Below are 27,075 nucleotides of genomic sequence, written 5' to 3' on the forward strand. Positions count from 1 at the left end.
ATTTTTTTATGGTATTTATTGGACAGGGTGGATTATGTGATATACTTTTAGAGCCAGTCTACGGACACGGCGATACCCAATATGTGTGTTATTAATTTTATTAAAAACAACTTTTTTTAACTTTATTTCTGATGTTTACTTTTGGGGGTCTGATCCCCTCTGCAATGCATTACAATACATCTGTCTCAGGACCCCCCCTCGGCATTGACCCAGGGTGCCTGCTGATTGATTTCAGCAGGCACCCAGTTCCGATCACCGCGTACCTGTACGCCCTATGTCCCCAAGAGGTTAAGGGAACTGGAAAAACGTATGACTTTTCTGCCTTGTGTAACCGATGGCTCCTGCACATGGTAGAGATTGCATACCTTGTGTTGTCTCCGCTATGCTGTTCAGCAAGGCACACATCATGTCTCCTCCTAAATGGTGTGGGTTAAGGATATGAGCAGGCCGCTGTGTTTTTTTGAACTGGTTCTCCAACTCTAAGAAACCTTTATCACCCGAAAGAATGGTGAAAGGGATTTGTTTGGGTAGTTTCTCATCAAGACGACCTGCCTGAAATCACAAACATAGGCATTTAACTGAATTATACAAAACTGCCTGTCGATGTCTTGGGTACTGTCTATCTGACATGATGGCAAACAACCATACTCCTCCTGCTAAGCACATGGGACGTTGCAAGTATGCCTGTGCAATAGCTGTAATAAACAACCACAGCCCCAGCGATCCAATGTGTCATCTGTTACTGTGGACTGCTGATATTTTGTGGAATAACCCCTTTACGGTAAATATATTTGTGGTCCACAAAACACAGATACCGGCCGTGTATGTTCTACATTGCTCAAATGCACACAAGAATAGCTCTATCACTGAAATTAATGTGTCCACATCTGCTCCGCAATTTTGCAGACACAAATACGGTTGTCTGAATGAGCCCTAAAGTCTTTCACACAAGGTCGTTTTCGCGTGGGTGCAACGCGTTAGGTGAATGAATAGCAACTGCACTGAATCCTGACCGATTCATGTCAATGGGTCTGTGCACATGAGTTTTTTTTCATGCATCATTTCTGCAAAGAATCACAGCTTGTTCTATATTCTATTGAAAAGTGAATGGGACTACTGTGAAAAATTTTCACTGAAGGTTTCTAGGAGATGTTTGTAGGCCTTCAGTTTTTTTCCCCCCACATGTGAAAAACGCATAAAAACTTAAAAAATAAAAAATTGCAGAGTGCTCCCTCTAGTGGTGGCTGAAGACAATTACATAATCGCCCATGTATGAGCCCTGAACAAACAAATGCATGCATAAATACACAAAAAGTTGTCACAAGCGTGGACAGGGAAAAGGACAAAAACAGATACAGAAGACACTGTACATACAGATAGAAAACATAAAAGATTTCAGTAGGGAATATTTGGCAGTATACAAATTATCCAATAACATATAGCTGAGATCCCTTTCCCTTCCCTATAATAATACATTGTTGAAAGCAATAAGTGAACTTACATGCATGCAAATAGCAAAGTCAGCAGCATCTTTCCTATTACTGCAGCGAGGATGAAGGAAAAAACAGCCAGTGTTTGAAAGATACTTATAAATCTTGCAGTTAATAGGGGGCTTCCAAATATTTTTTCCACCTAAAAAAAAGTTGAAACATAAAAGAACTTAAAGGGGTTGTCCCATTTCCGGAAGAAACCAGACAAGACTTGGGATCTATATATAAAAGTCCAGCACATTCACTTTGGTCACAGATCAGAACCACGGCATGGATCCACTACGTGCCTACACCCAGGTAATCCAGAAATAGGAAGAAAAAAAAAAAAAAAAAAAACAAACAAACAAAAAACAGGATTCAGCATGTAAATAAAATCCAAAAGTTGCTATGGTTAAAAGGATTTGTCCGTTTTTGTTGGGCTAGTTTCACACTAGCGGCAAGGAACTCCGGCAGGTGAACAGCCTGTCGGATCTGTGCTGCCGCTAGTGCACATGTGCCCCCGGGAATACCGCTCCAGCCCCATAGACTAGAATAGCATGACATGTTGTAGTTTTATTCTAGCTGCCTCTCGGCATGTTTGCCGTGCTGCCGCCAGAACTCCGGCCCACCCCCATCATAGTCAATGGAGCCGGAGCGGTAGTCCGGGGGCACGGCAGATCCGACAGGCTGTTCACCCGCAGAAACAGCCTGCCGGAGTTCCTTGCCGTTAGTGTGAAAGTACCCTTATATTGATGACCTATCCGCATGATAAGTCAATAATGTAAGATCGGCCGAGGGCGACTGCCGGCACCTCCACTGATCAGCTGTTTGAAGAGAAACCACTTCTGCAATGTTGACGGCATGCAGGTGTGAATGGGGCGGCTCTTTCCTATTCATCTGAAGAGTGAAGTGAATGGGAACACAGGAAGTGTAATTACACTGCTTGCTGCTACAATGTTGACGGCGAGCAGGTAAACAGACGAGAACACAGCACACAACGTAAACGAAGAGATGTGTTCTTTATTAATGGGTTTCTTTTAATAAATGTTTGTATTTTATTTACACGCTGATCCTATTTCTTCTATATCTGAACACTTGGGATCTGCCTGCAGTAAAGAACTTAACATTATTTACAAGGCAGAGCCTGGATCTGGATTTCTTGCGACTGCCATGGCAATCCCATTCATTGTCCCCATACACAGTAGATGATTGCTGCAAGTAAATGCAGCTCTCACCTCCTCTGATGAGCAGTCAAATACGAGGAACAAACAGTTTGCCTGTTCAGCGAGCCCATGTTAGTGAATCTCTTCATATGGTACTATAGACAAAGATTTACCTTGAAATCCCCAGACAAACGTTCCCTGGTTCAACTGTCCCGGTAGATGAGTAAAAAACTGCGCCCAGTTGTCTAAGTCAACAAACACTATGTGGGTCATTGTTTGAAGAAATTCCAAATCAGGTAAATCACTTTCCTCAAAACCTAGATAAAGACAGAACATTTATACTGCAATTGGTAGGTAAGAGAACAGCAGCGAACTGAGTAAAGAAAACAGAAAACTTACAGGTCCATGTCTCCTTCACCTGCAAACATCAAAGGGGTTCTGCAGTTTTTTTTTTTAAAACGATGATCTATCCTCTGGATAGATCAGCATCTGCTCAGCGGGGGTCCGACACCCGGGACCCCTGCCGATCAGCTGTTTGAGAAGGCAGCGGCGCTAGCAGTAGTGCCGCGACCTTCTCGCCATTTAACGCAGGACCAGTGACGTCACGACTAGTATCAATGGCCTGGGCGAGGCCAAGCTCTGTTCACTTGAATAAAGCTTAGCCCTGCCCAGGCCATTGATACTAGTGGTGACAACACTGGGCCCGCGGTAAACAGCAAGAAGGCCGCAGCACTACTGCCAGCGCCGCTGCCTTCTCAAACAGCTGATGAGCGGGGGTCCCAGGTGTCGGACCCCGCCGATCAGTTTAAAAAAAACTGCTGATCCCCTTTAAGGGACCGCATAGCAGCACCTCAATGGCAGATTTGTTGAAGAAATTCCTCCAACTGTTCAGTTTATCTAAATGGAGCTTGCTGCAATGTATGCGTATGCTGCAGATACAACCCAACTCATAACTACGAAACTGATTCTCAGTTTCTGCAATAACTGCCTCGTGTGAACATACTCTAAAACCTACACATTTTATTGTACATTAACAGATATAACCTAAAGATGTTGTGCAGCCATACAAGACTACAGACATACTGTAATTATGTTTCCCTAAAACAATCTTACTAATAATAAAGTAGTTCCAGTTTAGGCTCCAAGCCCCCTTTTTGGATCGTATAATCGGTCGGAGCAAGTGCTCTCTAGCTTCTGGTTACTGAGCGCTGTTGTCAATGTGTCTCAAGTGGTTCTGTCTTAATCAAGTGATCAGTGACCTCTGTGTGCGTCCGGGGCAGGGCTTCTGGCAATGATAGGATCCATCTCAGGGGCGGGGCTTTTAGCAATCTGATCCACCTAAGGGGGTGTGGATTCTAGGATGTTGCATGCTATTCACTGTGCACTGCACCTGTGTTCAACCTAACAAGTGATTAGCTGACCACAAATGAGTCACAAAAAGGAACAGGGCTAGTGGAGAAGTCACATGATCAGGCAGACACAGAATCACGCTGTATGCCTGTACCATGGATCATTGTGGTCATGTGAAAGAGGGTCAGAAAGGGGAGTTGGAGCCCAGACTGGAACTGCTTTATTGTTAGTAAAGGTCCCTTTAGACGGCACAAGTTAGCGGGCGATTGTCGGCAAGGAAGCTTTGCCTTCCCAGAAAGCGTCTGCTCATCAGTGAAGGAGACCGCTGTTTGTAAATTTAGCGCGATTGCTAATGCCATCTCTCGTCCCCATACAGACTCGCCGTTCGCCAGCAGCAGAGCGTATTTAGACAGCACAATCTGCTGCCAGCAAAGATTTATTGCCTACACAAACGATTCAATTATACAATGTTCAAGCACATTTACACTGCCAGAGCATCGCTAAAGAGCGTACTTATGAATCTCTAGAGATTATCTGGCAGATTCTCGGCCCATGTAAAGGGCCCTTGAAGTGGCTCTGTCGCCAGGATCAACCCAATTAAACCAGGCTGGTAGGGCTGATCAAAACCATACCTTTCTTTTGTCTGTACGTTAAACGGCTGCAGAGAAATTAGAGTTTTTATATTTATATGCAATTGAGCAATTCGAACACACAGAGGCGGGGCTGAAATTAAGGAGCACTGCTCTGTAACACCCCCTGTACTTTGCACACGCCGGACGTGTGAATGGACCTAATGTGTATTATACACACTCTACTATAGCTTTAACGCACTGAGATCTGCTCAGAAAACTAATCTACATATTGCTGCTTCATAGACGCAATATATGATTATACAGACACCGGTAATATGTATCAGCTTAGAAGCATGGAAAAACCATACATCTCTATGTGGTGATGCTATAGCTTAGCTTATAGTGGTCTGCTTTGAATATAGACATCCCTGGTTCAAGTCCCAGGAGAGGTATATGCTGTTTTTTTTTTCGTTTTTATTTAAAACCATATTAAAAGACTATAGTAGAATAAAAAAAAATTGATATAGTAATAATAATAATAATATTAATAGCCTTACTATATTTCAGAAGTGTTTTTTTCTTCTAAAACCCGTTACTGCTTCATTCATAGACACAATATATATACCAGTAATATTTATTAGCTTTCTAAAAAACATTCTCAATATAATAAAAGGACATAGACTTTTCTTATGGGATAAATATGGACAGAAAAAAATATCCAAAGATTAAAAAACTTCAAAGTCTCTAATAAGATTCAAACCTAGGATCTTCACATACAAAACCAGTTGCTTAACCTCTAAGCCAGGGATCAGCAACCTCCGGCACTCCAGCTGTTGTCAAACTACGACTCCCAGCATGCTCCATTCACTTCTCTGGGACTCCTGAGAACAGCCAAGGAGGCGTGCATGCTGGGAGTTGTAGTTTCACCACAGCTGGAGTGCCGAAGGTTGCTGATCCCTGCTCTAAGCTATAGCATTACTACATAAAAAGTGTTTTTTTTTCTATATTTATAAGCTAACATATAATGATAAAGCAGCAATATATAGAGTAGCTTTCTGAGCAGATCTCAGGGTGGTGAAGCTATAGTACATGGTAAATATGATATTTACATGGTAGCACACACCTCTGCCCTCGGCCTGATGTCTAACCCTGTCAATCAAGGGGAGGGGGGCGTGTGCAGAGCACAAGGGGTGTTCCAGAGCAGCGGTCAGAATATTCAGCCCCGTCTCAGTGCTCGAGTTGCTCATTTCCATATGAATAAAAACACAGATTTCTCTGCAGCTGTTTAACAAAGACAAAAGAAAGGTATAGTTTTAATCAGCATGATTAGCCCTACCTGGCAGTGTGCCTGGTTTGATAGAGGCTCTGTCACCAGGATCGACTCTAAGTCAGGCATGTCCAAACTGCGGCCCTCCAGCTGTTCCAAAACTACAACTCCCAGCATGCCTGGATAGCTTACAGCTATTAGAGCATGCTGGGAGTTGTAGTTTTGCAACAGCTGGAGGGCCGCAGTTTGGACATGCCTGCTCTAAGTAAATTGCTTTAGGGAAACATAATTAAGTCTAAGTAATTTTATATCGCTGCAGTGCCCTTTTAAAATGTACCTGCACTTTGAAAATCTGATACATCATATCAAAGGTTATGATCGGTGGGCGTCCGAGTGCTGAGACCCCATGATTGACAGAATGAAGAGAGAGAAGCGCTTCGTTGGGGAATTGTCTCTACTTACTGCCGAAGACTGCCTTAATAGAAAGTCTCAGTCCATCTTTCAGTCTCCTTCAGCAAGCAGATATGTGCTAGGTGAGCGCTTCTCTTTGCTCGTTCTAGCAATCATGGGGGTCTCAGCACTCAGACCCCCACTGATCAAAAATGTTATTATGTTGCTAGGACACAAACGTTTTTTGAAATTGCAGTGACACTTCAACAAATTTAGTCTGGTAAAAATACAATACCTGCATCCATAGGTTGTAGGTCTGCATCTTTATTTTCAGTTGAAGTTGAAAAAGGTTTAGGCATCACAAGAGACATTCCTGAGGAAGTTTCGGCATGGGCTTAAAAGAAAATACATTGAGGTTACAGGAAAAGCCACCTTAAAGTAGACTTGTAACCACTCCTGGCATGTCTGTTTTAGTAATACTTGCATTGTCCATGTAGAAACAACTCTGGGCCAGCTATTCTGAAGACTGTATGTTGTGCTATTCCTCTATTATTCCTCCTAGAAGTGAAGAATGATTTGCTGGCAATTGTCAGTGAAGGTCCAGTTAGGATTTACCAGTTGGTGTGTATCCCTGTACAATCTGATACTGGCAGCACTGATTTAAAATCGGGTCAGACTGTGCAAGAACCCTCACTTAGACCGTTACTGCAAACTGCTGGTAATCCATTCATAACTTCTAGAAGGAATAAAAATGGAATAGCACAACAGAGTCCTGTGATTAGCTGCTTCGGAATTGTTAATACAAGGAGAATGCTAGTAGTTACTAAAACAGGCATGCAAGGAGGGGCGACACACGTATGACCAATCAATAGACCATTTTGTACTAAATGGTTATCAACATCCAAAAATTGTGAAGGCAGCAGCAATTTTTAATTATTACCTTTTATCTGCGGGATAGCAAATAGCTATTAAATAGGTGGGGGTCCTACCACTGAGACCCCTATTGATCACGAGAACAGGGATCCCATACCCCTCAGAACAGTCCTGAATTTAGCGGCAGGGTGAGCATGCACATTGCCTTTATATTCATCTCTATGGGATTTCCAGAGAAAGCGATTATTCCCCACTCCATTTCTAACAGTGATTTATCCTCTGTTGCTTGGACTTTAGCCGTCATGCTGTATGAATGCCTTGAATGTCAGCTTTCAAACAAGACCAGTTGCATGTTTCTAGCTGCTACCATTCAGGAGATAGCAGAGAAGATATAGAGAAGCCCTCCCCCTCTAGTTAGCCACTTCTCCCACTCTGAGCTGGACGGGCAAAACAGTTGAATAAGCCAAATCCTTATATAACAATTTAGGTTACTTTCACACTTGCGGCAGGACGGATCCGGCAGGCTGGTCTCCCTGTCGGATCCGTCCTTCCGCTGTTTCGCCCGGCCGTCGCTCCGTCCCCATTGACTATAATGGAGAAAAAAGGCTGCCGGACTAAAAGTCCTGCATGTCCGACTTTTTAGTCCGGCGGTCTCTGACCGCGAACTGCCATACTGCGCCGGAGCACCGCCCCCATTATAGTCAATGGGGACGGAGCGGCGGTCCGGCAATACGGCGGAAGGACGGATCCGACAGGGAAACCAGCCTGCCGGATCCGTCCTGCCGCAAGTGTGAAAGTAGCCTTAGCTATAATGAGTACCTTTGCTCAGGGGATATGGATTATTAGCTGACTAGAGTGTGACACTTTGAGCCTGGAATATTGAACCGTTTCACAATATTCTAATTTTAAGTTGCATTACTGAAATAAATGGACTTTTGCACAATATTCAAATTTTTCGAGTTTCACCTGTACATCAAGTCGTCAGAGCAGCAACCTGACGTGTTCAGTGTGGAACTTGAAACAAAACACTCTTCAGACAGACTGAAACTTAACCCCACAGAACAAAAAAAAAAAAGTGACAAATTTTAATAACCAACTGAAAAAAAAAAAAAAAGCGTAAAATGCAATCATAAAACAGTCGGAAGGTGTTCATAGCCATTAAATGCAGCCGGATTAATATATTATTAATGTATCGGATGTAGGTGAAATGCCTCTAATCCTGTGTCGCATGCAATCACAGTTTATTGTAGCATGTGTGACCTCTCATACACAAAGGCCTCGTTCAGACTTCAGTGTTTGGTCAGTGATTTGTGAGCCAAAACCAGGAGAGGGTCAAAACCACAGAATAGGTGCAGATCTTTCCATTATACCGGTCTCTGTGTTGGCTTCACTTCTGGTTTTGGCTCACAAATCACTGACCAAAACACTAAAGTGTGAACGAGGCCTTAGGCCTCATGCACACGACCGTTTTTTTTTTAAGGTCCGCAAAATCTGGGTCCGTAGGTCCGTGACCGTTTTTTTCGTCCGTGGGTCTTCCTTGTTTTTTGGAGGATCCACGGACATGAAAAATGAAGAAGAAAAAATAAATAAAAAAATATCGAAGTAAAGTTTGCCATTGAAATGATAGGAAAAAACGGACACGGATCACGGACACGGATGACAATCTTGTTTGCATCCGTGATTTTTCACGGACCCATTGACTTAAATGGGTCTGTGAACCGTTGGCCGTGAAAAAAAAAAATAGGACAGGTCATATTTTTTTCACGGCCAGGAAACATGGATGCGGCTGCCAAACGGTGCATTTTCCGAGGACCCATTGAAAGTCAACGGGTCGGCGAAAAAAAACGGAAAACGGCACAATGGCCACGGATGCACACAACGGTCGTGTGCATGAGGCCTTATGCTGCATTTACATACAGCAACTCAGCACACAATTGTCGGGAAGGAAGCGTTGCTGACAAATGCCTTCTTTTTAGTGAAGCACTGCATTTATATGCAGCGATCACCTCCAAGCTACTGCTGTCACTTCTTGTCCCCATAAAGAAAAGTTGTTTCAGGCCGGCAGATCAAACAGCACAATCTACTGCCCAGAAACGATGATTGAGGGGTTCACAATAAGTATCGGGCTGTGTAAACCACATTTTGTTCTCCTCTTCCCTGATGTACTGGATGCACACGTCTCTTATGACCATTCCTCCATATACAGTGATCCCTCAGGATACAATGGTTTCAACATACAATGGTCTTTCTGGAACCAAATATTATTGTAACTTGAGGGACCACTGTATCACATCATGCACAATACCCCATCAAACAAATTGTAAAATACCTGTATCTGTTAAGCCAATATCCATAGACTCTACTTCATTTTTCACTGTGGATGAACCAGACATATTTTTAGGTTTGCCAAGAGCTTCGTAATGTAACTTTTCTGTATGGGCTTTCTCCATCAACAATGGCTGCTTAGATACCCTAGAACCACCGGCTGTAAACTTGAACACCTCATTCTTGGATTCACAAGGTGTACTAATAATGTAGGGTTTCTCATGGAAACAGTGCTTTGTGTGATAATGGAGTTGTGCATGTTCAGCTTCATGGAAGGACTTTGAACAAATGCTGCACTTTACAAGAAAATCTGAGCTGATCTGCTCTGTGCCTTTCTTACATAAATGCCTACGTATGCCCTCAATTGTTTGGTCAGTTGCCGAGCATGAACTACAGCTGTACCACAGTTTTCCTTTCTCAAAAAGTTTTGCTAAGCATAGCTGTCTGTCCTCCTTCCTTTTTGCTTTGTCAGTATATTTTACAAGACAGCCACATGTTAGGTGGTTCTCCGCTCCAGTTGAGCTAGTAGATGTCACTGCAGGCGTTTTAGAAGGGGACTGGATCTGATTTGGAACAAACCCATAATCTAGGCCATGGAAGCTCTCATAGTGGGCAAGAAAATCCTTCTCTTCATCAAGGTAGAGATCTTCGCAAAGGCCACAGAAATACTTTGTCTTTATGTCTCCATCGTGTTGATTTTGACAGTGTCGGAATAAAGTTTCTAGCTTGTGAAATTTCTTTTTACAGGTGTCACAGATGTATTTGTGGAACTGATGTATGGTCAGAGACTTACAGTGTTGTTTAACGGTCTCTTCGGAGTCAAACATTTCTTCACATATATGACACTGCCACATGCCTTTAGAAGCTTGCTGCGGCACTGCTGAAAGATCTGCTTCCAATAGCATAGGAGTCTTTGCCTCGGTAGATGTGGAGGGTTGCTCAAAGACATCTTCTTCATAATAAAATGAATGGCCTCCATGAATGTCTGAAACATGTGCCATGACATTTTCAACTCTCACCAGCTCTATAAGACATATTTGGCACCAGAAGCGGAAATTACTCAGATGTGCCCCACCATGGAATCTGCTCATATGCAGGTGAATAATGCCCAAATCTTCAGCAAGCTTGCCACACACCAAGCATTTGTGAAAAATTCTGTTGGCTGTCATAATATGTTTTTCTGCGGCTTTCTCAGATGGGAATTTCTGAAGGCATTCACAGAACCATGCTTTTATTAGGACATCGTGATCCGTCTTCACACGCCAGTCGTTAATGGTTGCCATTTTGCTTTCTTTTTTGCACTTTTGCAAAATATTACTTGAAATATCAGTGTTGTGTAAAGTCCTTTTAAGCGTGCAAGGTTTAAGTCTATCGTTGGCTGCAGACAAGCAGATATCAGATGGGGTTTTAGTCCCTTCATTGATGTAACAAAAAACCAGGATAGATTCCTCTATAGAGGCAATTCTCCTTATCTTATGACTAGTTTTTGCAGTATGCTTCACAATGTGAGAGTCCGTATTTAAAGCCAGTTTACAGTATGGACAATAGGCCTCCAGTCGGAATACAGCAGCAACATCTACGATGCTTTTCTCAGAAAGGGAAACGGGACCAGCATTTCGACACCGTGTTCTACGTAAAAATAAATAAAAATAAGATGAAAGATGCAAATGAGCAGAAATGTCATAAAATATTCAGGTACATATAAGGCTACTTTCACACTTGCGTTCGGGTGTCCGCTTGCGAGTTCCGTTTGAAGGGGCTCACAAGCGGCCCCGAACGCATCCGTTCAGCCCTAATGCATTCTGAATGGACGCGGATCCGCTCAGAATGCATCAGTCTGGCAGCATTCAGCCTCCGCTCCGCTCAGCAGGCGGACACCTGAACGCTGCTTGCAGCGTTCGGGTGTTTGCCTGGCAGTGCGGATCCGTCCAGATTTACAATGTAAGTCAATGGGGACGGATCAGTTTGAAGATGACACACTATGGCTCAATCTTCAAGCGGATCCGTCCCCCATTGACTTTACATTGAAAGTCTGGACGGATCCGTCTGAGGCTACTTTCACACTTAGAAATTTTTTAACACTATAATGCAGACGGATCCGTACTGAACGGAGCCACCGTCTGCATTATATGAGCGGATCCGTCTCAGACGTATCCGCTCTGAACGCAAGTGTGAAAGTAGCCTAAGTTCACTGTAATGAGGAGAGAAAAAAAAACAGGCAGGTTTTCATTGTGGCTCCGCTGCACAGACTTCAGTGCGTCCTTTGCTGCTTTCAGCTTTTGCACTGTAAACGTTGAAAGCCGTGGATAAAACCAAAGGCATAAAACGAAGTGGATTGAAAACCCACAGCACAATTCAGTTTGTCAGGCGGGTTCTCTCTGCAGCATGTGGATGAGAATTCTCAAATCTCAACCACTTAGCTGGTGTAAAATGCTGTGGATGCTGTGTTTACAGCACATATCGTAAGATTTATTGGTCTCTACCATTTACACAAAGAATGAATCCCAATATTTACAACAATGGAAAGCTTTTTAACTTTCTAGCATGGATGTGTAAAATAACTGCGGAGCCCCAGTTATGGGTCTTCAACACAGTGAAAGCCAGATATCCCTCAAAGGAAGGAAAACCGAGCTAAGGGAGCTTTGCACTTTGGATTGCTGTGTTGAAACTCTTAAATGAGGCTCCACAGTGTTTTCTGTAGCTGGTCTCCCTAAGATCAGCTATTGTTTTGCTTGAGTAGCATGGATGTGTTACCACTGACTTTAGAATCCTTTGCCCACACACTTCCTTAGCCGTTTTCATGAGTCCTGCAGAAATAAAAGGAGAGAGCTGAGCAAGCATGCTGCGTCTCCAGGTGAGATGGGAGTCAGGGACACCTGATAACAGAATGGGTGCGGGTCCCAGAGGTGGGACTCATCAGATATATCCTGTGGAAATATACTAAGAAGAAACAAAATTTTTGTACTTACCGTAAAATCTGTTTCTCTTCCGTTCATTGGGGGACACAGGCTTGACCACGGGTATAGCTGTTGCCACCAGGAGGCGGACACTAAGCAGAAAAGGGTGAATTCCTATTTTCAGCTATACCCTTCCTACAGGGACTAAGCTAAATCAGTGCAAAAGCAGTAGGAGAAGCAAGAAAACAAAACAAAACAGGAAGACCAAACTATGTACGAACCGAGAACTACACAGGCCAGAAGAGGCCCATAAAAGATAGAACAGATGGGAGCTGTCCCCCCCCCCCCAATGAACGGAAGAGAAACCGATTTCACGGCAAGTACAAAAATCTCTAGATTTCTCATCCGTATCATTGGGGGACACAGGTTTTACCATGGGACTTTACAGAGGAGTCCCAAGGGTGGGCATAAACAAGAACCCTCCGGCCAATCAGAGAACCACCGTCTGCAAAACTCTACGCCCCAGAGAGGTGTCAGAAGACGCAAAAGGTGTATACCCTGTAAAATGTGGAAAAGGTGTGCAAAGACAACCAGGTAGTCGCCTTGCATACCTGAAGGGCTGAAGCCCTATGATTCACTGCCCGAGGCACCCACTGTCTGAGCAGAATGAGCAGTAACCCGGAAGGGTGGGGCCAGGTCACCGACGTGGTACGCTTCCACAATGGCCGAACCAATTCATCGGGAAATGGAAGTTTTAGACGCAGCCAGCCCTCATCTCGGCCCTTCTGGAATGACCAACAGGGAATCCGTCCGTCGAAAAGATGACGTCTGGGACAGATAGATGCGAACGGCTCGTGTGGAGCGACTGCTCACGAGGATGAGACGGGACAGGAGAAAAGGAAGGTAGAATGATTTCTTCATTGAGATGGAATGCTGACACAACCTTCGGAAGGAAGGACTAAACAGGGCGAAGGACTACTTTGTCCTTATTAAGTATCAGGAAGGGCGACTCACAGGAAAGAGCCGTGAGTTCCGACACCCTACAGATAAAAGCGATTGCCACCAAAAAGGCCACCTTGTAGGACAGGAAGGTTAAAGACAACGGCTGCAAATGCTCAAATGGTGAAGACTGGACTAGATTTAGATCCCAAGGATTTAACGGATGACGGAAAGGGGGCGCAGCGTGCGCAACCCCCTGCAGAAAGCAAAGCCAAGTTCCACTGAAAAAGAATGGAAAGAGCCAAAACTTGCCCTTTGAGGGAGCTGAGAGCCAGAGTCCATGCCCGACTGCAGGCAAGACAAGAGTCGAGGCAATGAGAAACAAATGTGAGACAGCTGGAGACGCTCGCACCAACTAAAGTAGGACCATCCAGGTCTGGTGGTAGATTCAGGAAGACAACGACTTTCTGGCATGAATTATGGTCTGGACAACAGTATCTGAGAAACCCCGAGCCCTTAGTACGGCGGCTTCAACAGCCATGCCATTAAATGTAGAGACCCTAAATTCTGGTGGATGATCGGTCCCTGCGACAAGAGGTACTCCCGAATGGGAAGACGCCAGTGTTCGTCGGCGAGGAGGGCGACTAGAGATGCGTGCCACACTCGGCACGGCCAATCGTGAGTAGCATGGATGTCAACATGGGGGAAACTAACCACCACCTAAGGGCCCGGCGGGTGGGGGTAGGGAGACGTATGAGCCGATCCAGGGAGGGTGGAGAACGGTCTCCGTTAGAATGGCTCGCTGAAGAGTCCTGGTATGAAAGTGAGCATAGAGAAATGCTTCGAAGGCAGAAACCATGTTACCCAGAGCCTGCATGCAGTGACGAATACGAAGAGGATGGGGCCGCAACAAGGGGAGAATCTGAAGACCGAGAACGGATAGTGTCTCAGAGGGGAGAGGGTACCTTGGCCTGAAAGGTATCGAGTAACATGCCCAGAAAGTTTAGCCGCTGAGATGGATAAAGACATGACTTTTGCCGGTTCAGGATCCATCCAAAGTGTTCCAGGGTGTCCAGGACTATGCACAGGCTGTCCGCCGTTGCGTGGAATGAAGGACTCTTTATCATATCGTCCAAGTATGGAATTGCCACTATACCCATGGCATGGAGCAGGGCCATAACCGCCGCCAGAACCTTTGTAAAGACTCTGGGAGCTGTGGCCAGGCCGAATGGGAGGGCCACAAACTGGTAGTGAAAGGGAACCACAGCAAACAGGAGAAATTTTTGGTGACTCTCATAAATGGGGACATGAGGATAAGCGTCCTTGATGTCTATCGAGGACAAGTACTCCCCCGGTTCCATGGGCGCAATGACCAATCTCAGGGACTCCATCCGGAAGTGGCGGAGCCCAAGGAAGCGGTTGAGTGCTTTGAGGTCCACAATGGGACGGAACATCCCCTTCTTTTTGGGGACCACAAAGAGATTTGAGTAGAACCTGCGGGGGAATAAAATCGGGATGGAGGGGGGACCTGAATTCCAGCTTGAAACCCTCTGAGATTACCTCTCCGAGACGTGAGCCAGCCAAACATGACGGAACAGATGAAGACGGCCGCCCACCCGATCGGAGTGTGCTGGAAGCTGCATGTCATGCAGAAGAGGTCTTGGGGGTATAGGACTTGGAGCCTTGTTGACGGAGACACCAGGAAGGGCGAGGTTTGAAGGAAGGCTTGCGCTTCTGATCCACGGCAGACTTGGGGCTGAAAAAGCTCTGAAAGAGGTTCATGCTTTTTTGACTTGTTGAAACGAACCCTGTTCTGTGGTAAATTAGTGATCTTACCACATGTAGCGTCAGAAATTATCTCGTCCAGGCATTTGCCAAAAAGTCTGCTGTCGGTAAAGGGTCCGCTTTGAAGCATTATCTGCTGCCCAGCAGGAAAGCCATAGGGCACGGCAAATAGCCACCAAAAGGGCTGACGAACAGGCCATTAGCATGGCTGCATCCAGAGAGGCTTCACAAATATACGCACTGGCATGGGAGAGCTGCAGGGCAATATCGGAAAGTTCCTCCGAGGAGAGACCCTGACGTAGATTGTTCACACATATAGAGGCAAAAACCGGTCGCAGTGCTGTGCCCACTGCTTCAAAGGATGATTTCACGAAAGATTCCAAATCCCTGACATCAGAGAAAGAAGCCCCATCTGCCATCGGCAAAGTGGTATGTTTTGCCAAGCGGGATACTGGCAGGTCAACTATAGGTGAGGACAACCACTTCTTAGTCAAATCCTCTGGAAATAGATACAGGACGTTTAAGCGTTTTGGTAAGGCAAAACGTCTATCAGGAAAGTTCCACTCCTTGGAAAGAGGAATAAAAATCCTGGTGGTTGGGGAAACATTTCGGCGAGTGACGGGACCTTGTGAAGGAAAAACTTGAGCCGAACGATGAGAGTGCGGGGTCCTCAACCTGTAAGGTCTCTAACTGCTGTAATGAGATTGTCCACCATGGAGGACAGTTTTAAAGACTGACCTTCAGGAGAGAAAATCTGCATCTGAAAACCTCTTCGGAACATGCCTCTTCCAAGGAGGACACATTGGAGTGAGACTCTCTGGAAGGTGACGGAGAGGCAGAGGAACTGCAGAACCCTTTAGGGGGAGGGTTGTCTGGCCCATTTAGCGGGATGGCCGCAACGGGAATGAGCACCAGTACCCCCAATGTCGGACTGGTCAGAGGACGGCCTTGTGGACAAAGGCCCCAGTGTTTCCACAATGGCTTTGTTAGTATGGGAAACGTCCTGTACCATCCTTGACAGGAAGGGCGCCCACTCCGGCTCTACCATAGGCTGGGCAGTAGGGGGCAACTGCGTCAGGGTCAGTAGGGCCACTTGGCGGTGGAGTAGAGCACGAAGAGCAGAGGGGATCTAACTGGAAGAAAAAAAAATTACCATCAACAAGCACAAGCAAAATGGCGCACAAAAGTGACAGTGTGCTTTGGAGCCTGGGCTCAGACATAATGAGTACCCTGTAGTGACAGGTAGGAGGATGAGGCGGGTAGGTTAAACCTTGTAGGAAGAGGAGACAGAGCTTACTTGGCCTGTGTCCCTCAATGCAGCTTGTCTGGAGGTACCTTGAGCCAGAGTCCCGCAGAGGTCCTCTTGAAACAGGAGGTGGGCGGAGGCAGAAAAGGAGTCAAGATTTGCGCCACACTACAGATGGAGGGGGAGAACTTCCTTCCCCCCCCCCCCCCCCCCCCCCCCCCCGAAATGGAATCGGTCCCCGGCGAAAACGTATGGAAGCGCAGGCCTGACCCTTCTTTCCCTGCTAAATAGACCTCCCCCCCCCCCCCCACTCACGGGATAGCAGAGCTGCCGCTAGAGCCCTAGCAGAACACAGATGCCAGCCGGGAGAGAGAGAGAAGAACCTGCAGGGAGCTGATGCGGAAGCCGAGGCCTCAATTAGAAAGGAAGGGTCGCAAGGAAAAGAGGGGGAATTGCGCACCAGAGGCTCCTCCCCCCACCCCAAACGAGGGAGAGAGCGCACATTGAGGATGGAGCGGTCGCCTCTCAGTGTGCCTGCGCCGATTGAAGACAGGTACGGCGCAGGCGCGATATTTTGAATTCAAACAGGGCCAGCAGAGAACAATCCCATTCCCTGGCCCCGTCAATCAACATGCGGAGGGGGCGTCTTTAGGATTGGAGGATGCGGCTGCTACCAGCAAATAGCCACCCTACTTGCTGGTAACAAGGTAATTTGCATATTTTAGAATAAAGTTTTTAACAAATTCTACTGAACCGAAATTATTATTTAGCTTATGTATGCAGAAATCGCACTATAGGGATTATAAGAAGCCCTTTAAAAGGGATTCTGTCATCAGATTTAACCCCTCTAACCTAAACATATGCTCATGTCCAGACTAATAATAAGAATCCTAAGCTGGCCTTATTAAACCTTACTGTGGCTCTATTTGCCCAAAAACGAGATTTTTGTATAACTTACCAGTAAAATCTCTTTCTCGCTCTTTCCTTGGGGGACACAGAAGACCTTGGGGTATAGCTCATCTCCATAGGAGGCGTGACACTAAGTGAAAACTGTTAAGCCCCTCCTCCACAGCTATACCCTCAGCCTGGAGAGAGAGACTGCCAGTTGCGTGTCCAAGCAGTGAGAAAAGGCAAAGTCCAACAAGGAACCAACAAGCCAACTACCCAACGGGTAACAAAAACTCGGAAACTGTACAGAGAAAAACAATGAATGGGTGGGTGCTGTGTCCCCCAAGGAAAGAGCGAGAAAGAGATTTTACTGGTAAGTTATACAAAAATCTCGTTTTCTCGCCCAGTTTCCTTGGGGGACACAGAAGACCTTGGGACGTTCAAAAGCAGTCCAAAAGGGGGAGGGACCACAGCACCAAGGTGAAGCACCCGAAAGGCATCAATGAACCGCCGCCCGCAAACCCAGGCGGGGCAGGCAGCATCTGCCAAAGTCAGAGTATGCACCCTGTAGAACTTGTCAAGGCGTGCAAGGTAGACCTGTGGCCGCCTTGCCCAAATGCATGGCCGAAGCCCAATGCCTCCGGCCCAGGAGGCACCGACCGCTCTGGAGAAATGAACGGTGACACCAAGACAGAATCCTGCCCTAGGTGCGGAAACCTCAGCAATAGCCAATCTGAGCAAGCGGAGGACAACCACCCTGGAGTCCGTCAACCCTATGCACAGACCTCCTGGAAACCCAAGAGGCCGAACATCTACAAGAGTCGGAGATCTCCAAGTAAAAAAACGGCAAGGCCCAAACAACGTCCAAATAGGTGAGGTGTTGAAGCGAAAGGCAAACACCACCTTCAGAAGGAAGGAAGGAAGGAAGGAAGGAACGAAGAAAAACGGGATGTAGAACAGCCCTGTCCTGGAAAAGACAGAAGGCTCGTAACAAAAAAAGGGCCATTCCGGCACCCGTCAGAGACACGACTGATACAGAACACAACCGTACCGGGCAGAAGGGGTAGAGAGAACCTCTGTAACGGCCCCAAGGACAAGATTGGAGCGCCGAGAGCTCAGTATATAGTCCCAGGGCGGTACCGAAGGACAGTACAGAGGAACCAAAGAGCCACTCCGAGGAAGAAGGTCTTGGCAGGCCCAGAGGGCCGGGAACGCTGGAAGAGGAAGAACAGCGCCGACACTAGACACCCCAAGTAAACGACAGAACCATGGGGAGAGAAATTCAGAGTGGGGAATGCACAGCTTCCCACAGAACCCCATACAAAAAAACCTAAGCCTTACGACAGATCCTGGACGAAACACAGCCAGGAGTGGACAGTAGCGAACCCGCTGGAGTCGCCTGGCAAGCGGGCGAAAACCCAATGTGATCAGGCGCAGACCAGTAACACGGGCAGAAGGGTCGACAAAACTAGCCCCGTCGGCCCTCGAACAACGTTGTCCCGTATCCACCCGAGTGGGGGAGCAGAGGACAGATGGAAAGAACCCAAAGGATCCGCCAGATACCAGGAGAAGACAGGCAAAAGTCCATGCTGATGTAACCACGTTGTACAGCCCCGGTGTGGGAGATCAAAGGACAATCTGGATCGAAAAAGGTAGTCCCCCCAAGTTATCAAGAAGGCAAGTCTACAGCAGGACCATGCAATCTGCACTCAGCGGGAGGACAGCACGCGGTAGACTCGGTAAATAGGCACACAGCTAATACAGCCAGTGTGAACCAGGGAGACAGCACGAGGCCAAAAGGAACACCGGAACCATCCACATGAACAACCATGCTCTCCCCAGAGGGGAGGACAGTGAAAGAACAGCCTCTGAAGTCCGGCGGGAAGCCACATCGGAGTGATCCGTACCGAGCGGGAGCCAAACAAAGCCGGCGAGATAAGGCAGTGGAGACAGAGGCCGGCATAACACCCTCCAACCGAAAGGAGGAGGGGTGGGCAACAGGGAAGCCATAGGCCAGCTGAAAAGCAGAACCCGCTACACTGAGAGACGCCCGGTCCACCGCCTCGCAGAAGGCGAATACCTTGGCGAACCCAAGGCGGAGGTCCTCCGGACCTGGGTAATCGAGCACCCAAGAGAAGTTGGGTGACCTTCCAGAGAATAGCAGCCCGAACCTGGCAGCAGATCAGACAGAAGCGCAGAGGCGCCAAGAGGAAGGACTCATACCACACTGCATCCGAAGAGGAGGAAATTGCAGCAGGCAAGGGAATCGCAGTCCTGCACGAGCCAACGAAGAATTCGAGAGGCGCTGCAGACAACAGCACTCTCGAGCATGTGACCACTAGCGCAGGGGAACAATGCCGCGGGAGGACGAATGGGTACGTATCTAGGGACCACGAACACACCCCGGGCGGAAGGGCCACGAAAGGAATGAGTACCACCCAGCTAGGTGCAGTAGCAAACAGGTAGAGCCCGTCTACTTATAAAAAAGGTATGTACCTTGAATACATTGGGCATTCATCTGCTGTTTGTTGGACACCACCTCAGGCCCACACAGTTGGACCGAATGAGCTCTTTAGAGAATAGTGCAAGGCTTGCTGGAAGCACCATATCCCAAGAGAAAAAAGTACATCTCAGGATAAAGGGGGGCATACGGACGAGTAGCCCCGTAAGCAGTGAGAAGGCCAACCCACCAATGGGAGGAGAAGGCATACACGGCCCAAACAACGGATAGAGCGCACAAGAAAGTCCGCCCACTGCAAAAAATAGTCACTCAGCGAAGAATCAGCCAGAGTCCAACCGTAACAATGGAAGTGCAAAGTGCAACCCGAAAGGTAGTCATGCACAAGACTAGTACGGCATGCGATGGAACGCAAACAGTCCGCCCAGAAAAGGGGGAAAATGTACCTGGCAACCACTGCAGAGGCCTGCCCAAAAAAAGGGGGGGGATGCCAAGGCCAGTACCTACTCCGGAAAGGTAGGACATACCATACTCCGCCCAGAAGGGGGCCATGCCCATGGCCGCACATATCCAGCAGAACGCAGGAAGGTCCACTTTAGTGAAAGGGGGCATGCACAGGTTATTCTATCATTAAGTGATTGTGCAAAAATCCACCCAACACCGAATGTCGTGAGAGTGCACCACTCCGCCAATGAAGGGGGACGTGTACCAGTCCAGCACAGCATAAACAAGGACAGCCGTGGATCGTGTGAGCGTGCAAAATGCCGCCCATGGAATAATGGGGGATTAAGCACAAGACCAGCACCGTATCCAATGGAAGTGCCAGCATTCCACCCAAGTTAGAGGGCATGCTCATGACCGGCAACGCATCCAGTGAGTGCAGTATTCCGCCCAGAAAAGGGGGTCATGCACATGGCCAGCCACGCATCCAGTGAGAGCGCCGCCATGGATGAGAGTGCACGTATGTCGCCTGAGGAAAGGAGACATGTCCATGGCCGGCAGCGAATCCAGTGAGAGTGCGGCACACCGCCCACGGAAGGGGGGGGGGGGTCGGTCATGCAGATGGCCTGCAACGGATCCAGTGAGAGTGCAGTGTACCTATGAAAGGGGTTCACGCACACGGCCGGCACCGTATCCGGTGAAAGTGCAGTATTCCGCCTATGGAAGGTTTCATGCACATGGCCGGCAGCGAATCCAGTGTTCCGCCTATGGAAGGGGAACGTGCACATGGCCGGCACCGTAACCGGGGAAAGTGCAGTATACCTCCTTATCCGGGGAGAGTGCAGTAGACCTCTCATGGAAGGGGTTCATGCACATGGCCAGCACCGTATCCGGTAAGAGTGCAATATTCCACTTATGGAAGGGTTCATGCACAAAGCCGGCAGCGAATCCAGTGAGTGCAGCGTCCCGCCTGTGGAAGGGGGTCGTGCATATGGCCAACACAGCATCCGGCGAGAGTGCAGCAGTCCGCCTAGAAAAGGGGGATCATGCACGAGGCCAGGCCGCAGCCAGGGAGAGTGCAGTATTCCGCCTAGGAAGGAGGGTCATGCACCTGCAGCCACCAGAACTGGAGTGGGTGACGAAGTCTGGTCAGAAAAAAATCTGCATGCACTTGGCCAGCGCCGAATCCCGGGCGAGGGCAAGAAAAAAACGCCTGGGAGGCACCGCGGCCGGGGAACACGACACACCGCCTAAGAGAGGGGGGCATGCATACAGACAGCAGTACTGAATGATGAGGCTGCCGCGTCCTGCGCAGCCCACAAGTCCAGTTATTTAAAACAAAATAATAGTATTTTTTTTTTTTTTTTTTTTATTATTTTTATTATCATTATTATTTATTTATTAATATTACAGCCTCCCTGAGGCAGAAAGGGGGCCACCATACAGGGGCACAGGTCGTACAGGCCCTCAGGAGCCGGCCAGTACCCAAAGGGTTAACCGGCATCTGGCCTGGGGGCGGCGCAGCGAACCCCTGGGGGTGGGGGAACCTCCAGGCGGGAAGAATCCGCGCCTGGAGAGTTCCCGCCACCCCCCCCACAGAGGCCAGAATGTTGCGGCCTAGTAGGCCGTGAAGCCGGGGCCTAAATTTTAGCGTCGCCCAGCTGACCGGGGCCGCAAGTATTTAAAGTATCGGCCGGGCCTAAGCCGGCCGCGGGAGCCCCCGTACCGGTCGCGGGTGCCCAACCCGAGCGCCGGAAGTGCGCAGCAGGCCGCTGAACAAACTATGCAGCGCCCCGGCCGGCCGGAATGCACCGACGGCCGGCCGGGACCTGTTGGAACACAGCGCTATCCAATGCCGGCTGCGGGAGCCCACCCGGCAGCCGGGAGAATCAGGGACCCGAGAGGAGCGTGAGGTGCGGCCCAGTAGGCCGCGATGTCTGGGCCCAAAGTTGCGGCGTCCGGCCAACCGGACGGATGGTCGGCCGGCCTAGTTATAGCATAGTGCGCACATGCAATGCAGACCGCGGGTGCCCACCCCGCGGCCCGGAAAAGTCAGGGGCCCGAGGAAAGAGCACCGGATGGTGCGGGCCAGCAGGCCGCGAAGCCTGGACTAAATTTTGGCTGCGCCCAGGATTACCCATGCCGTCAGGAGCGGCAGCAGGTCCTGAGCAGCGCACCGGTAAGCGCCCCCTCTTCGGTATGATCTATGGCGGGAAAGAGAGGGAGCAGATTGCCGCCTTGCGGCACCCCAGGGACCACCCTAGGTCCAGCAGGGCCACCCTATAGCCACTCTGCTATAAGAGACAAACATTTTAAATCTGTCTTTGGTAAAGCAATGGGTAATGCCTAAACCTTGCACCTCTCCGCTCTCGGATAGGCTACCAGTATGGGGGTCAGTCACGCAGGAGACCGGGGAGGGAGGGGACGTAGGGCTGGAGAAGCCACTCTCTCACCACAGATGTCTTCACCCTCGGTCCGTTCCAGCAGGGTCGCCCCTTCAGCTACTGGCACCGTAGTGGCAGGACGCTGGAAGAGGGGCTTGGCGTGCGGGCGACCCTTGCGCTGGCGGGATGCAGGGGAGCAGAGCTGCCCTGGTCCACCTTGCCTTCTGTGGGGGAGGCAGCAGTGCGGATGACCGGCACTGGCGCAGCTCAACCCCGGGAGAAACAGAGAGGTCTAGTGCGTCTCTGTTGTCCCGTATTCTGGAACAAAAACAAAAGAAAAAGTAAAAATCAAAAACTTTAAAACAACAAAGGAGAAAACAGCCCTGCAGTAGCAGGGAGTGTCTTGCCTCCTTGGACACTAAGCAAAAACTGGCAGTCTCTCTCTCCAGGCTGAGGGTATAGCTGTGGAGGAGGGGCTTAACAGTTTTCACTTAGTGTCACGCCTCCTATGGAGATGAGCTATACCCCAAGGTCTTCTGTGTCCCCCAAGGAAACTGGGCGAGAAAAACAGGTTTCTATAACCTGTCAATCACTTACGGTGCCCAAGGGGAGGTCCGTTAATACAGGGTGCCCGGCCGCACCCCTTGCCATCCGGTGCCTAGCTCCGCCTTCCCCGTCTTCAGCGCCACCTTCTACAGCTCAGCACTGCCTCCGCAATCCTCCCCGTCCCTCTGCCAGATCCCGCACCTGCGCACTAGGCTCAGCCTGATGCGCCCGTGCAGACTCCTGGCAGCAGCTTTGTTGACCGAAATGCGCATCCGACTGGCGCATGCGCACTTCGCTCAACGAACGCTAGAAATCGAAGTACAATATCAGTAACAAAATCCTCCGTTTTATGGTTCAGGCTTATGTTATTAATCCCGCCATGTACAATATCATTTGTTAGGGTAAGGCTACAATGTTGCTGTTTTTTTTTTTGTTTTTTTTTTTACAAGTCCTGCTGCAATCCCATTGATTTCTATGGGATTACCAAAACTCTGCGATTCTCGTCATAACCTAAGGTCGAATGCACACGGCCGTGAGCGGTCCGTGGTATCCCGGCCTAGCATCCTACTGAGAGCAGGAGCGCACGGCATCATTGGTTGCCATGACGCCGCGTGCTTCATGCCGCCGCTGCACTACAGTAATACACTTGTATGATCTATGCAAGTGAATTACTGTAGTGCAGTGGTGGCATGAAGCGCACTGCGCCATAGCAACCAATGACACAGTGTGCTCCTGCTCTCAGCAGGATGCCAGGCTGGGATACCACAGACCGCTCACGGCCGTGTGCATTCGGCCTAAATCGGCCTGAGGAACGAGCCTCTGTGCTCCAGAAGTTTGAAAGCTTTTCCGGTTTCCCACTAAGTATCACTCTTATGGCTTCCATAATGCGTCTTTAGCATCACAAAGATGGTATATTTGCTATATTCGGCTTCCCATTACTATGAAGCATGAAAACCACTTCACACATCACATCCACAGCTATTTAAAGTACAATGTATGTGGATGGAGTTTTCCACACCAGTGTAGAATTCTAGGTATGTAAATTCTGTTGCATCTATTTCAGTGTATTTAACCCTTTGCAACACACAAAAGTGGTGAAATCAAGAGATTAAAACGAACTTAGTCTGACTTTACCTTTCGTGTTTAACCCTTAGGATACTGGAGTTTGTCTTCCCCATTTTCCTTGAGACATAATTCTTTAATTATGGCATAAAATGTAGTGGGAAGCAGTAAAAAAAATTCCAAATGTGGTGGAATTGAAAAAACCAAAAACAATTCCTCCACCGTTTTACGGCTTTTGTTCCCATGGCGTTTCGTTTGTGGCAAAACTGACCCATGCCCTTCATTCTCTGGGTCAGTATGATTACGATACCCCATATGTATAGGATTTTTATGTCTAAATAGTATAAAAATAAAATTTTAACTTTGATACTTTTTTAATATATTTTTTTACATCACCATATTCTGACCCCCATAATTTTTTTTTTTATACTTATGTCTACTGAGCCATTTAGGGGCTAACTTGTTGCGGAGTGTGCGTGACTTTTTGATCACATCTTATTAAATTTTTTGGGTTGTTTCAGTTTCACATAACAAAGCATTTTTGAAAAAAAAATTGCGTGTCTTCCACATTCTGAAAGCCGTAGTTTTATAAAATTTTAGGGGCAACTGTCTTTTGTAGGGGCTCATTTTTTTCGGGATGAGATGACGGTTTGAATGGTACTGTTATAGGGTGCATATGACATTTTGATCGCTTGCTATTACACTTTTTGTGATGTAAGGTGACAATTTCTTTTTTTATTTTATTACACCAGGTATTCACCTGAGGGGTTAGGTCATGTGATATTTTTATAGAGGGGTTCTTACTGACGCGGCAATACATAAATAAAAAGACATATTAGTTAAGTTTTACACAATGATTTCATAAAAAAAAAATAATAATAATAATGTATATCTATGTTTTAGTGTCTCCATAGTCTGAAAGCCAATTTTTGGGTGATTATTTTAGGTAGGGTCTGATTTTTGTAGGATGAGATGACTGTTTAAATGGCGCTATTTTGGGGTTCGTATGACTTTTTGATCGCTTGCCATTACACTTTTTGTGATGTAAGGTGACAAAAAAAAAAAAAGAAAAAGGGATATTTTTTTTTACAGTTTTTATTTTAATTATTTTACGGTGTTCACCTGAGGGGTTAAGTCATGTGATATTTTTTATAGAGCAGGTTCCTACTGACGGCGCGATACCCAATATGTATACTTTTTTTTAATTTACTTACGTATTACACAATAACAGCATATTTAAAACAAAAAAAAAATAATTAAAAAATATGTTTTAGTGTCTCCATACTTTGAGCCATAGTCTTATATTTGTGGGGCGATTGTCTTAGGTAGGGGCTCCGTTTTTGCGGGATGAGAGGACTGTTAGATTGGTACTATTTTGGCAGGCATACGCCTTTTTGATCGCTTGGTGTTTTACTTTTAGTGACATAAGGTGACAAAAAAATTGTTTATTTAGCAGTTTTTATTTTTTTACGGTGTTCATCTGAGGGGTTAGGTCATGTGATATGTTTATAGAGCCGGGTTGATACAGACGCGGCGGTACCTAATATTTTCTTTTTTTATTATTTTTTTTTTACTTGAAACTACATTTTTTGGGGGAAACTTTTTTTTTTCAACTTTTTTTTTTGTACAACTTTGGGACTTCAACTTTTGGGGGGTATGATCCCCTTTACAAGGCTTCTGTATTGGAATGCATTGGCTGTATGTGTAATACAGTGTGTTTACACATTCAGCTTCCTACCCGTGAGATCCAGGGGGCTGGATCCCACAGGCTCCCCACCGGAAGGCAGCCCCGATGCCTAAAGGAAGGCATCGGGCTGGCTTCCATGCCATTGGGTCCCCAACACAGCAGCACAGGGATCCAATTGCAGCTCCAATCCCCGCCCTACATCGCACATGCCGCAGTCAGCGCGCCAGCATCTCTGATTTCATCGATTCAGGCGCATGCAGCAGGGGTCCGGCTATCAGTGACTGTCAGACCCCTGCCGCTGAAGTACATGTACGTTATGGGTCCTTAAGGGGTTAATTATACGGAAAAGGGGGGGGGGGGGGGCGATTTAAACTTTTATATTTATTTTTTTTGTGATGATTTTGTAGCTCATATAGGAGTCTATAAATAATGTTTATTGACGGTCACGGTAATCAATCACCCGCAGTTCTCTGCAGTTTAAAACAGCAGAGATCTGCCGGCCATGTCACCCGCTGCACGTGCGAGCAGGCACCATGTTTACACATGTCTCCAGCGCCGTAAATGTGCCGCGCTGGTAGCAAGCGGGTTTAAAGGAGTTTTCCAGGATTTTAATACTGATGACCTATCAATAACACATTATTGATGTTAGATTGTTGGACTCTTGGCACCCCTGGTGATCAGTTGTTTGAAGGGGCCACTGTGCTGCAGTGAGTGCTGGAACCTCTTCATTTAGAGCTTTCTGCATGCCATCTATAAAGCAGTGGCTGCGCTGTGTCGTGTATAACAGCTTTGTCCCATTCATTTGAACGGAGGCATCGATGCAATATCCAGCAAAGCCGCTGGAGTGTATTGAGCACTACAATGTAGAGGACGCGGCGCTCACCGAAGCTGTTATTGCCTCCCCTCGATCATAAAAAATGTAGTTCAAAGCTTTAGAGCCTCATACATGGGCAGTGACAGGGAAGCAGTCAGTCCAAATTTTTTTTTACAGATGCTATTACTTCTGCATAAAATTGCTTTCTGCCATCAGCCTACAGAGGACCAGGGAGATTGCAAAATGACACATGAAGCCACTCCTTCACTACAAATCACAGACTTCTTAAAGGGCTACCGTCAGCCCACTAAACTTTTTTTTTTTCCCCCGTTAATATTAATCCCTACACTGCAAGCTCCCTGTACATATGCTAAATATTAATTTTCGTTCAGTAGATAGTTAAAAATCAAGTTTTATAATATGTAAATTACCTTGCTACCAGCAAGTAGGGCGGCTACTTGCTGGTAGCAGCCGCATCCTCCTCTCATCATGACGCCCCCTCCGCCGTTTGATTGACAG

General features: G+C 47.3%; 1 protein-coding gene across 3 annotated transcripts in view; it reads right to left on the reverse strand.

Moving 5' to 3' along the window:
* ZNF451 (zinc finger protein 451) overlaps window positions 1-27,075 on the reverse strand; it is an 81,822-nt gene that overhangs the window by 9,616 nt on the left and 45,131 nt on the right. For all 3 annotated transcript variants that reach the window (XM_044292534.1, XM_044292533.1, XM_044292532.1), the window contains exons 10-14: window positions 9,414-11,038; window positions 6,507-6,605; window positions 2,806-2,949; window positions 1,502-1,632; window positions 366-552 (exon numbers count right to left, since the gene is read on the reverse strand). In XM_044292534.1, the coding sequence (XP_044148469.1) occupies window positions 366-552; window positions 1,502-1,632; window positions 2,806-2,949; window positions 6,507-6,605; window positions 9,414-11,038 (2,186 nt within the window). The remainder of the gene's footprint in view (window positions 1-365; window positions 553-1,501; window positions 1,633-2,805; window positions 2,950-6,506; window positions 6,606-9,413; window positions 11,039-27,075) is intronic.

Source organism: Bufo gargarizans, chromosome 4 (assembly GCF_014858855.1).
Source record: "Bufo gargarizans isolate SCDJY-AF-19 chromosome 4, ASM1485885v1, whole genome shotgun sequence".
Lineage (NCBI taxonomy): Eukaryota > Metazoa > Chordata > Amphibia > Anura > Bufonidae > Bufo > Bufo gargarizans.